We start from the raw sequence: 13,535 nt of genomic DNA, 5'->3' as shown, positions 1-13,535 counted from the left end.
TGTACGTTAACAGGTGGAGCTTCACAGGTTTCTGGGATTTAACAGGTTTAGGTTACCAAAAGCTAGTATCTAAGCTAGAAGATCGTTTTGGAACAAGAGGTCATGAAGAGTCATACAGGTACGAATTACAGATTCTTCGTCAAAAACCTGGTGAGTCGTTACGAGAGTTGTCGATGGTTACTAAAAGACTCATGTCATTAGCCTATCCAGGAGAGCAGTCAAGATTAGCTACACATCTAGCTAGGGACTTTTTCTTGTCAGCCCTCGATAATGCTGAATTAGAGTTAAAGGTTAGGGAAAAAGAACCAAAGAACATTGACGATGCTCTTAGGTTTGCACAGCGTCTTGAAGTTTCAAAGATGGTGGTAGATTCATTTCACAGGTTTAACCCGCAGGTTAAAGATTTACAAGCAGGAGCAGAAAACATGGAGTCGATGTTACGACAGATTGCGTTCCTTCGAAAGTCATTCGAAGAACTCAGAAATAACAGAGCGCAGCCAACGGTATCCCGATTGAGCGAGAGAAAATTTGTTTCAATTGTAAGAAGACAGGTCATCTTGCAGTCGAATGTCCTCAGAAGAATAAGACCTGCAAATCTCAAACTTATAGTCAAGTGAATTTCAAAGGTTGTTACAAATGTGGAAAGACAGGTCATTTTGTGAGGGAGTGCCCGCAGAAAGGAATGACAAGCAGCACAGTGGATCACGTGAACAAGTCAATTGAAAGCAACGATCGTGTCATGTATCTGCCAATCACAGTTAATGGCAAAAGAAGATTAGGTTTACTTGATAGTGGCAGTAGTGTATCCATTGTTCCAACGTCTATGGTTGATATCACAAAGATCAGACCGACGGAAAAGAGATTGAAAGCTGCCAACAACACAGAAATTCCAGTCAAAGGAGAAATGAAGTTGCAAATTAAAGTTGATGATTATTCCAAATCAGCGTTGGTATTGGTGTCTGATCATGTTTCAGAAATTGTTTTAGGTTTAGATTGGCTCAAGAACAATCATATCTCGTGGAAGTTTGGCGAAGGAAAAATCGCCGTGGGTAACAAAAATAGAACGATGAAATTAGTTATTAAACATTTTTCACGCAGGAAGCTTTGTCGTATTGAAGCTCACACGGAAGTGCGCATCCCTGCGCGGACTGAATTAGACGTGCCAGCAAAGATGATTGTTTGCCAGCAGTCCAAGTTGGAATCGACCGGATTTATGTGTTCGGAAAACAGACAAATAGAATCGGGTGTATATGTAGCTAGAACGTTACTACCTATAAAATATGAAAGACAGTGTGTTAGGATCTTGAATGTCAATGATCAACCGAGGGTGAAAAACCGGGGAACGCGATTGTCAGATTTATCATCGGCTGTGAAAGCAAAGGAATCAGTTGATCGTCTAGCATATGAGAATCTAATAGAAGTTACAGGTATGGTTGAATAAAAGATATTCTTAAGAAAGCGAGAGAAGAGTTGATTCGAATACTTAAAAGTTTCTCAGACAGATTCAGCTGTGCGAGTGGAGAAATAGGTGCTGTAAAAGGAGTTTTTCATAAGATTGTTACTCAGGATGCACGACCGGTAAAACAACAGCTGAGGCGACATCCACCGGCGCATCAGAAGGTGATTACGGAACAGGTTGAGCCTGAAAACATCGCAAAAGACGATTCCATAGGGAAGCCTACAGAAGCACCATCACGAAGTAGCGACGAGTCGACCGAGTTGCTTGTCCAAACCTGGACAGGCGAAGATACGCCAGAATCTTTACCAGGGCAGCTAGACATCGTTCCAGAACTTGTGAGGCTTGCTGACGAACTCTTTGATCAGCTACCAGATTTGTTCGCCGTAGGTAACCAGCCATCGATGGACCTGTTTGCTGGTCTGGACGAACAACCGACAGAAAACGATAAGCAACCGACGGAAATTCAATCGAGCACGACGGCCACGACAAAAAGAAAAAGAAGGAAACCGACGAGGTGGGGACCGGAGCTAGAAAAATGGATGGTGGAAGTTCCTGAGTCTGGTGAAGATCTATAAGTACAAACGTCGGGACGACGTTTTAGAGGGTGGGGAGCTTTGTGAAGTTGTGACAATTGCGATGATAATGATTGCATGATTGAAATATGCCGCCTGTAGATTTTGTGAAATTGTGACGATTGTGATGATAATGATTGCGCGATTGAAATATGCCGCCTGTAGATTTTGTGAAATTGTGACGATTGTGATGATAATGATTGCGCGATTGAAATATGCCGCCTGTATATTTTGTAAAATTGTGACGATTGTGATGATGATTGCGTCTTTGACGTGCCTGTATATATCTATATATTTTAATAGACATTCTATGCATGTGTATATCTTATTTGATATGCTATATATGCGACGCTGCTGTGCTGTTTTGTATATAGGGAGTATAGCAATATAAGCGACGCGTGCTACGCGCTGTTCTGAGTATAGGAAAAGAGTATAGATGTGAGTATAGAATTTTCTATGATATAAAAAGCGTTATGTAGATAGGGCGGTAAAAACATATAAAAGGCCGCGAGTTGAGATATAGGAGGTCGTTCGTTATTTTTATTTTAGGTTTTGTTTCTAGCTTGGTTTCGTCTGCCTGACAGTTATATTATTAATAGATTGTTAATTTTGGATTTATCGCTTTTTAATAAAGACAGGGGTTTGATTTGTACTATTTTGTTTGTTATTTTGTTTCTTTTATTGAATAAAAGAAGTGTACACTTGAAATTTGGCTCGGCTTAATTATTCTACCTAAAATAATGGATGTTGAAGAGGACTTGCTGATAGTTGACGAGGTCGGCGTCTCTAATCAACAAGCAGGGCGCGAACAAACTTCCGCCCGGCCCGTGTTTTCAGATTCTGAGAGGGTCTATTGTAGAGTTGCGGATCCCGGCCAGGAAAGACTCCGCCAAAGCGAAGGCTCGGGTAGATATTCGTATGCGGACGCGGTTCGGGACTGCGTGGTGCGGAATTCGGATGTCGCCCGGCGATAATCTACAGTTTAAATAACTACATTTTTCTTGAAATTATATAATGGGTCATACAATCTCTTTATTTTCAGTTTGTGCCGTTGTTAAAATTAGCGATACGTGTAAAATTGTTTATTGGTGTTATAAATTGAAATTTTAAAATGGCTGGTAAATGTTTAACCTGTAACGTCAATGTTAAGGCTGGGAAGAAAGAAATATTGCATTGCAAGTTGTGTAACTCAGTGACACAATAGAAATGCACCTCAATTTCTGAGTCAATAATTAAAGAAATTCTGAGTATTCCCAAATTTTTTGAAGTTGTGATAAATGTTTTGATAAATCTTCAAAAATCTAAACGAATTGGGAGAATATATAAAGAAAATTCAAGATAGCAGTGACATAATGTAAGGTCAGATGAAAAGGATATTTTGGCTAAAGTAGACAAAAGAAATATCGATGAAGACCTTGATGACAGGATCAATGTACTTCAAGAGAACCTTAAAAAGTCGTATACGGATACCTTAAAAGAAGTAGTAGTTAAAAACGTTGTAAAAGTAAACGACGATGTTACTAACATCAACGACGGCATACGGCTTTGAAAAAAGAAGTAATTTAAACAAGAGACCATTAAATCCTTCAGTGAGAATGGAGGAAAGGTTCTGTAATCTCATAATTTTTAGATTGAAGGAAAATCATGAACAGAGCTTCAGCGATGACAGGAAGGAAGACGAAGAAAAAATTGAACGTATTATGAATACAATAATTAATGACAAATTAGATAAATCATGCATAGTTACACTTCAGACTGGCCAGAAAATCAGATAACATCAGACCATTGTTAGTAAAACTAAAATTTAAAGCATTAAAAGATTTGATCATGAAAAATCAGTCAAACTTAAAAAAGTTAGATGATGATTTAAAAGGAATAAACATTGGTCACGACATGACTAAGGAACAACGAGCAGATTTAAAAAATTAATTGAAATTGCAAAGCAGAAGGAATAGCTGAAACTAGGATTTCATCTACAGATTGAGAGAAGAACTAGGAATCCTGAAAATAATAAAAGCCAAAAAAAGGATGTTTTAAATTTTCCATACAATAAAGTGAAAACTGTGTTGAACAAGGATGATGATGAGGGGAGAGTGTTTCCGATGAACCATGGTGGTAAGGGTGGTGAAGAGAAACAAAAGTCTTCAATTTACCTTTGATGATAATGTTGAAGGGAAAAAATTTTCAGTTGATCATAAAGATAACGATGAGAAGAAAAAGTTGGCAGAGATGATAACAACAATGATGGGCATAGTGATTGTAATAGCGGTGGTGGTGATGATAATGATGGTGGTGATAATAATAATAATAACAACAATAACGGCGGTAAAGTTGTTGGTGGTGAAACCGATGACTATGGCATGATTCTTGTTAACAATATAAATAATAAAAATGTAATAAATTGAAGTAAAAATATTGACAATATTAATAATAAAAATGTAATAAATTGAAGTAAAACGAATGTTAGTGATGATAACGGTAGTAATTGTGGTGGTGGGAATAATAAAAACAATGATGATAGCAGTGATAATAATGATTGTAGTAATGATAATGATATTGGTAATAGTATTGATAGAGATGATAATAATGATGGTGAGAATGATGATGATAGTAATGTTAACGGTGTTGGTAGTGATGGTGATGATAATGATGACAATAATTGTATGAATGGTAATGATAACAATAATAATAGCAATGATAACGGTGATAATTATGGTGATAATGATGATGGTGGTGATAATGATGGTGATGATATCAACGACATTAACAATTGTGACAAGATGAGTTTCAAGGGTAATGGTAAAAGGTACATATGGGTTTATTAAACATCAGATCGTTGATTTCAAAAGCTGACAGGATATACCATTTATTGAATGATAATCTGGATGTTCTTGTTTTGACTGAGACATGACATGTTTCTTCAGATTATGTCTCTGTTAAACTAGCTATGCCTCCGGGATTTACGTTTGTTGATTTTCTGAGACCTTATGACCCTGGTCACGGAAGTATAATAATCTATTTTCGTGATTCATTCAGATATAAGAAACTTGATCTACCATAATTGGCTACATTTGATGCAGTTGTTTTCATTTTAACAATAAATAAAATAAATGTTGTGTTACTTTCTGTTTATCGACCAGGATCACAGCCGGTATCCAGATTATTTTTTCAAGAATTGTCAAATATTCTAGAAAATATAGTAATATCAGGTGATCACATTGTATAACTAGGGGACTTAAACATACATGTGGAGAAAAATGATGATTATACATGCTAAATCATAATCCAGGTTATTTGACTTGTTTTCAATGCAAAATATAATTAAAGAACCAACGCATGATTTGAGTGAAATTTTAGACTTGGTCGTGTATGTGATTAGCTTGCTCATAACAGATGTTATAATATATCCACCTGGGGTTTTTCTGATCACTCTTTTTTTAATTTTGTTCGCCGATTAATCGCCCTCCTGTAGTGAAGACTAAAAAAGTTGTACGCGCCTGGAATCGTGTCAATGAAAATAAATTGATTGAATTGATTAAAAAATTGCCAATAAGTGGTGCCTGTAATGTTAATAATGTTGATAGAGCAGCAAAAATATTTAATGAAAAATTACTAAAGATTGTTAATATTGTTGCTTCCGTCCATACAGTAGAGTCAAGGGTAGTTCAGATGGCACCATGGTTTGATGAATATTGTAGAGAAATGAAACGTGCTTGTAGAAAATTGGAACGAAGATACAGAAATGTTAAATGTTCAGAAAAAAAGAAGATACGGAGAGATTAAATTATTGTAAAAAATAAATACTTTGCAAAAAGAAGAGAAATGTACTGGAAAAATTTAGTAAATGTTAATGCTAAGAATCCAAAACAACTTCGGCGAGTCTTAAATAAAATTTTATGTAACAAAAAATCTGGTAAGAGTAACGATGCAAACAGTGATAATACTGCTAATATATTTGCAGATTTTTTCATAAGCAAGATTGATAATTTTAAAAAAAGATTATCGTACAGGGCTCATCTTCTTTCAGTACTAAAGTGAATAAAGATCAAAGATTTTGTGATTTTCTTCGGTGTTCAAGAGATGATGTTAAATCAATTGTTTTAAAGTCATCGCCAACGAATATTTTTAAAAAGCATATCGATCTCTTCTTGTTCTTTATAATTGATTTGATTAACATGTTTGAAAACTGAAATTTACCCATCAATTTATTGACAAACAATTATTATACCGTTGCCAAAGCAGCCATTATCTGAGGCAAATAACCCTCGGAACTTTCGGCCTATTTCAAATTTAGCATTCCTTGCAAAGATTGTTGAAAGAATAGTATCAAAACAAATATTAAAATATTTCAATGACAACAATCTTTTGCCTCATGTGCAGTATGGATATAGACAATTTCATTCAACTGAGACTTTAATTGGTAGAAAATTAAACTGGCCAAAGAAAGAAAAGGTTTTTGGAAAAAAAAGGAAAAAATAAAAATAAAAAGCAGCTTTGCTCAAGGTATTATCAACTCTGTTTTATGCATCTGATTTGAAGCAGGTGTCATTGGTAGCATTGTTTGATATGAGTGCAGAATTTGATTGCGTTGATCATAATATACTAATGCGGAGGTTGTCTATAAATTATGGAATATCAGGTACAGTGTTGAAACTTTCTGATTCTTATTTGTATGGCAGGACAACAAATATTTTTTTAAAATAAATATTCTAATAAAGAAAAAATGTTAACAGGGGTTCCTCAAAAATCAGTTTTGGGCCCATTTTCTTGGTTTATACTGCTGATGCTTTTGATATCATTGAGAGCTATATGAGAGGTTATGCTTATGCAGATGATATAAAGTTAGTGTTGAGTGCATCATTTAAAATGTTTTAAAACTTAGCTAATAGACTGAAAGATGCTCTCTCTGCAGTTAACACTTGGATGGCCCAAAATGGTATAAAACTAAACAAAGACAAAACCAAATTATTGCGTACCTGGTAGCAGACTTCGAAGATACGTATAAAGTCACTAAAGATTCTGCTATTAAATTTGAAGAAACAGAAAGGATTCTTGGGTTTACGATAGATACCAATTTATTTATGCAAGAACACACTAGGCATATGGTCAAGTCGTGTTTGTTTCAAGTAAAAAAGTATTCAAACAAAATCACCATGATAGCGTTGATCCATTAGTTTGTTCATTCACAATTGGACTATTGCAACAGTCTATTGTATGAAACATCGAGAAATATGGTTAAAATGTTGCAACCTGTTAAGAATAGAGCTGCTAAAGTGGTAATGGGTGGTGGGAAGTTCGATCATGTTTCTCCATTCATCAGGGATTTACATTGGCTGTCGGTAGAAAAAAGGATCGTGTTCAAAATATGTGTGTTCAGATGTTTGAATGGTCTTGCTCCACAATACTTGTCTAAAATGTTTGGATTCAAGGATACGAATTCATAGAACTTTGTTTTAAAATCAAATGATCAGAACTATTTAAAATTTTCGGCAACTAAATCGAAAATTGGGTCGAGGAATTTTGCTGTTTGTGGACAGAGGATATGGAACAATTTTCATTACACCATCCGCAGACCTGGAAAATCACTTGTGCGGTTTAAAAAAGAATTAAACACTTTTTTATTTGATATTCTATTTAGTCCTGGTTATGACATTAAACTGACCCTCACTGCCTTGTGAGTGATGTTAGATCATCAAAGGCTAGGCCCACCGCTTATAACTGTGGTTGCGTAAGGAAGGGCGTCCTGCGTAAAAATTAGCCAAATAAATTACTTATGATGACAGAAGTGACAATGGCCCTCAGTATCCGGCAGAAGAGGGTGAATGGCGTCGAGGGGTATTTCGGTTTCATCATAGGTAGCCAAACGGCAACCCCGATCTCGGGGAAAATGTCGTCTAAACGTGTGTTGTTGTTGTTTATTTGATATTCTATTTGATGAACATTATTATAGTTGTAAATGTGAACTAAAGAAATATTTTTTATTTGCATTTCGATATTTCTTCTCGTGGACAATATTACATTATATTTGAGAGTGCTTTTGAGTAACTTTTTAAAAAAGGCTCTGTAAATTTTCCTATAATAATAATAATAATATACATATATATTCATATATAATTCATAATTGGACAATATTATTATAGATTTATAGTAGACAATATTTTTATATATATAAATTAGTCAGTTCATTTATGATAATTGATTGTATTAAACATAATATTAGCATTTATATTTCGATTTTTAACAAATTATTTGTAAAAATTTATTTGTTTAACTTTTAATTTTATTTATTAATATCTAATTTAATTTTTAGTTTCACTTACCATAGTTGCAATATTTTAAACTGTAAATTCATATTTCAAACATTAACACTGATGATGCAAATTTTTCTGAAAAAAGCTTTTTTGTTGTAATTAAGTCATTTTAAGCTTAGTAGTTTTAATTTAAAATTTTTATAAATTTATTTTTATTTTAATATGTGTTATTTTTAAAACAATAGTAATAAAATGAATATTTAAAAACATTTTGTCAATTTAATTAATAAGTTAAATAATAAATTACAATATACTATTAGAAAAATATAAAAATTAAATTTTCATTAATATATAATAAAAAATGAAGTAGCGATTGAAATAAATGTTAATTGTTTACATAATGACCTTTTAAACTTTTATACTGTTAGACAAATAGCACTACCAGAGATTAACTACCTCACCACCACATGAGTAATCACTGATCACTAATTAATGACTAATGTTAGGGGTTTTCACTTTTGAACAGGATGTTTATGTTTTTTGTAAATCACTAAACTAACTAAACTAATACACATCATTGATAAAAAGGTAAATTTTTAAAATATGATTTTTTTATTTTAGACTTAAGAGTTAGATGACATCATAATTTCAAACTGTTTAATAAACAGTTTGGCAAAATCCTAGGACAGTGCCTACAATGTAATTGAAAACACATTATAAATGCGGGAGATATGTATGAAAAAGAGTGCACATAAACAACGACCAATGAGATAACTAGAAAAGGGAACGCAACACAGCTGTAACTTAATGAATGAACGAAAATACAGAGCTATCGAAGTGTTAATGTCACGAATATAAAATATCAATTAATCGATTGCAGGCGGCAGGCAATATAAACTAGTATTTATATAAATTAAATTTTTGGACAAAAAGATTGTATACATTTTATTCTCTTTTACCATCTCAAAATTTGTATTTTTTTACATTAAATAATATCAAACAAATGTACTAATAAAAATAATTATAAAAAATTGAAATTAAGAAAAAAGAAAAATTAAGGTATCATAGTCCCTAGCATATGTTGCATTTCTGTCTAACATGTACAATGATATTTCCAAAAGGCAACTTACCGAATTTTTCTCTCCACATAAATTCAGCTAAATATGTAGCCTTCAAGTCTTTGGATGTCCCATACATATATTTAAATGTACGCTTCAATCTGGCCCACATCGATTCGATATTTTGTGTGTACCCGTGACTGGATCAACAAAATTTACACTGTGACTCACTGTGATGTGAGTATAACCCAAGTTGTTCAACTGACTGTACGCACGCCACTCATCAGAGACTATTGTTGTCCCAGGAGCAATCCATTTTTGAATGAGAGGGATTAGAGTTTGTGAGTCTCGTGCCTGTACCTCCTCTGCAAAACATATTCTTGTCCATCGCTGTATTCCTCCAAACACCCATCCATCTTTATATCTGTTGTTTCTTCCCCTATAACATTTTGCCTTCTGAATTTTAGTTTCATCTATTTCTACAATTGTTCTGGGACCCCCAATCTGTACAAAATTATCAATACAATGGTCTATACAAACGTCCTGGCAAAAATTGTACCAGTCCACAACAGTATTTTTATTTACGCCAACCTCCCTTGTTGTCAAATATGCCCACCAATAAAGAATTTGTATCGTTTTTGACATCTCTAATTTACTATTTTTAAAAAATGAATCCTTTCAAATACTTGTCCTCATTTGACAATTTTCTTTTGGACATCGCCAAATGACTTGATCAACTTTATTAACTAAATGAATAACCTCGTACATTTCTTCCCCGCAGTTTTCACAAAACATTTCCCGATGCAACAGTTCATTAAACCTTAACCACTGCCTAGTTATTCTACGATTTCTAGTGAGACGATATAGCTTGTTAAAATTTAAACGATTTAATATTATTGCCTGATTCATTTTACAATAAATAGTCTTTTTCAAAAAAGGAACTACGACGTGCAAAAAAAGATGTTTCATTTTGGGCATATTCGAACAGCTATGGCACGCGTAAATCATAACCACTTCAAAATAATAAAAATGGTTTCTGCGGCATTTTTACTAGATTAATGAAAAAAATGTACTAATAACAAATCAGCATTGTCCTAGAATTTTGCCAAAATTTTATTTGTTAATTATTTGGTATTTTCATTATTCCATTTCATTTCAATTTTTAATTATTTGATGATATAAATGGCCAATAAGATTTTTTTTTCCATTTTTACTATTTTAATAAAAATTATTTATTTCATTTTATTATTTTAATATAAATAATTTAAAATAATAAAATTTGACAGTTCCGTATTTTTTAAAATTTCTTACATTATGTTTCGACATTGTGCTCACAATCTCATTGGTCGTTGTTTATGTGCACTCTTTTTCTACATATCTCCCGCATTTATAATGTGTTTTCAATTGCATGGTAGGCACTGTCCTAGAATTTTGCCAACAGTTTCATTAATAAATCAAGGTAGAGTTAGTCAGACTTTAGAGGTTTTTCACTTTTTACAATTTTTTTTACTTAGCTACTTAGTTAATTAAATGTTAAATGTTAGAGTTTGTTTTAGAAGAGAAACTACTTTTCACTTACTTTTTCTTTTCTGCAAGTTTTAATAGATATTTTAAAATTTAAATTAATTATAAATTATTAAATTAAAATGTATTAAATTAATCATTAATTAAAAAAGTAATTAAAATATTCATAATTGATAGTGATACCTAACCACCGACCGACTTTACAAAAACAAGTAAAACTTATTTATACCAACTCACTTTTCAATTAATAATTTTTTAAAGACTGACCGACTTCTTTACCTCACAGTATTAGAAATTTCACCAGGAAAAATAAAACATTGAAATTGTCATCAACGAGCCACTTTCGATTTCGATCGTTTAGGTAGTGATGTGCTGCGTTGCGAGTTAAAGTGGATACGATTCATGGATATATATAATATATATATATATATATATATATCCATGATACGATTAGGGATTGCGAGTATTTTTATATTTCTTTTATCTTTGGTTGTTTATTTTTATCATATATAGAATATGATTGATTTTCTACATTATATTATATTATATATTATTATAAATATAATATATATTTTATATATATATATATACAGTTGTTCAAAAAATCCACCGACGATTCAGCATTAACAAGTTTTATGGTTGATTTTCTAATATTTTGAACTAGTTCTTTACAATTAAGTCTATTCAAAATGTTGAAATCCATTTTATAATCGTTTATGATTTTAATTGTTAAAATTAAAATCAAACAACGATAGCAACAACAACAGCAACAATAAAAAGAACAACAACAACAACAACATTAATAATAATGGTAATGATGATGATGATGATAATAATAATAATAATAATAATAATAATAATAATAATAATAATAATAATAATAATAATAATAATAATAATAATAATAATGATAACGATAACGATAATAACAACAACAATAATAATAATAATTAATAATATTAATAATAATAATAATAATAGAAACGATATTCTAATTAATTTCGCGCTTCAAATTTGTGACATTGTTGGTTGCCATCTTGACAACGGCCACGTAGCATGAACAATCGTATAATTTCAAATATTTTGTTTACTAATTTCAATGAACCTTTGCGTTTTTATTTCGTTACTTTTATTTTATTTTAATATATTAAAAAATACAACTAATTAACTATTAATAGAATTTATTTAAAATATATTGCACTGATGATGACTTTACGTCGAAATAGATCTATATGCACAATTTTAATAATAATATAAAAAATAAACGATTATAAAAATGGGATCTTGCTTGATTAATTTTAACAATTAAAATCATAAACGATTATAAAATGGATTTCAACATTTTGAATAGACTTAATTGTAAAGAACTAGTTCAAAATATTAGAAAATCAACCATAAAACTTGTTAATGCTGAATCGTCGGTGGATTTTTTGAACAACTGTATAGAACTTGGTCTTCTTCCTAATATATATATATATATTCTATATATAAATATATTTATTTATTCATATATCAGATAACCGTTTGGTTACTGTTCCACATTTAAATGATTATTTTAATAAAAAAAAATTAAAATATGTTAAAATGTGCAATTTGTTGCCAAAAACTTTATTATTCGCTATGTTCGCTATTATTATTTACTATGTTTATTCTATATATATATATATATATTTGTTTATTTATTTATATATGTATATATATAAGACTCTTTTAGATATATATATATATCTACCATATATATATATATATATTTATAGAATAAGCTAACTACCTTCTCGAATCTCATCTGTTACTTTAACGAATATTTCTGCATTCTTCATTCGTGGTCATCGCACCGAGTTAATTCACTCAGTAAAAATGCCATGTCTCAAGCTGCTATTACGTGTTGGCATGGTTCGATACTGTCTGTCTGGGACAAAAAGACTATCATACACATATGATGCGGCGCTAGCGCGTGCATAGGTAATGTTATGTGAGTCATGTGGTGTGGATAGTGTACAGCCTTAGTGGCACAAAAATTTATTTATAAAGTATAGAATAACATGTAAGAAGAATAATGAATAAAAAAATACATTACTACATTTTAAATTTGTTTTTGTGTTAATTATGTGCAAAATATTTTGTCCTTAATTTAAGTTTATAAATGTGGGATTTTTGTTGTAAACCAGAGGAAAGCCAAAGGGCGAACCAATAACTGATGAAAAGTTTATTACATTGTTCCTAGGTTCAGAGGAATCAAGAATCAACAACGCAGAAACACTGCCAAACGACGCATCACACACAAAGCATGCACACAAGGCAAGTATCTTTTTGTCACATTAAAACCCGCGAAACACCGCATGCACCGCGAAACAGAACCAGGCGACCTTAAACCACTTGGTCATCAAACGGTTCAAAGCTGGTGATTTTTTTAATTTACGTTAATTATTGGATATCTTATTGAAAACAACATTCTTTATTAGTATAAATCATTGAATTAAACAATTTCATAGTATTTCTAAATATTTCACGATATTTTTTGTAGGGTAAAATTAAACACTTGAAAGAACGGATCAATTATAATTTAATGATTATTTTAAAACCTAAGACAGTGCTGGAGGACTTTTTTTCTCTGACAATGTCTTGCGACATTAAATAACTTAATATTAATAAATTAATGACAGGTTATTCC

General features: G+C 31.7%; 2 protein-coding genes across 2 annotated transcripts in view; both read left to right on the top strand.

The window, feature by feature from the left end:
• HELRODRAFT_165468 (hypothetical protein) overlaps positions 1-2,034 on the top strand; it is a gene marked incomplete at both ends in the record, with an annotated part of 2,867 nt that extends 833 nt beyond the window's left edge. The window contains 3 exons of the mRNA XM_009032039.1: positions 63-551; positions 677-1,427; positions 1,499-2,034. Coding sequence (XP_009030287.1) covers positions 63-551; positions 677-1,427; positions 1,499-2,034 — 1,776 coding nt within the window. The remainder of the gene's footprint in view (positions 1-62; positions 552-676; positions 1,428-1,498) is intronic.
• Positions 2,035-2,771: 737 nt separating this feature from the next.
• HELRODRAFT_165467 (hypothetical protein) lies at positions 2,772-3,960 on the top strand (the record flags this gene model as incomplete). Its single annotated transcript, XM_009032038.1, has 2 exons — positions 2,772-2,975; positions 3,775-3,960. The coding sequence occupies 2 exons, from the start codon at positions 2,772-2,774 to the stop codon at positions 3,958-3,960; spliced, it is 390 nt and encodes a 129-aa protein (XP_009030286.1).
• Between the last annotated feature and the right edge of the window lie 9,575 nt (positions 3,961-13,535).

Source organism: Helobdella robusta, assembly GCF_000326865.2.
Source record: "Helobdella robusta unplaced genomic scaffold HELROscaffold_8, whole genome shotgun sequence".
NCBI classification, from domain to species: domain Eukaryota; kingdom Metazoa; phylum Annelida; class Clitellata; order Rhynchobdellida; family Glossiphoniidae; genus Helobdella; species Helobdella robusta.
Note: the sequence above shows the minus strand (reverse complement) of the source record. Positions and strands in the feature narration are given on the sequence as shown.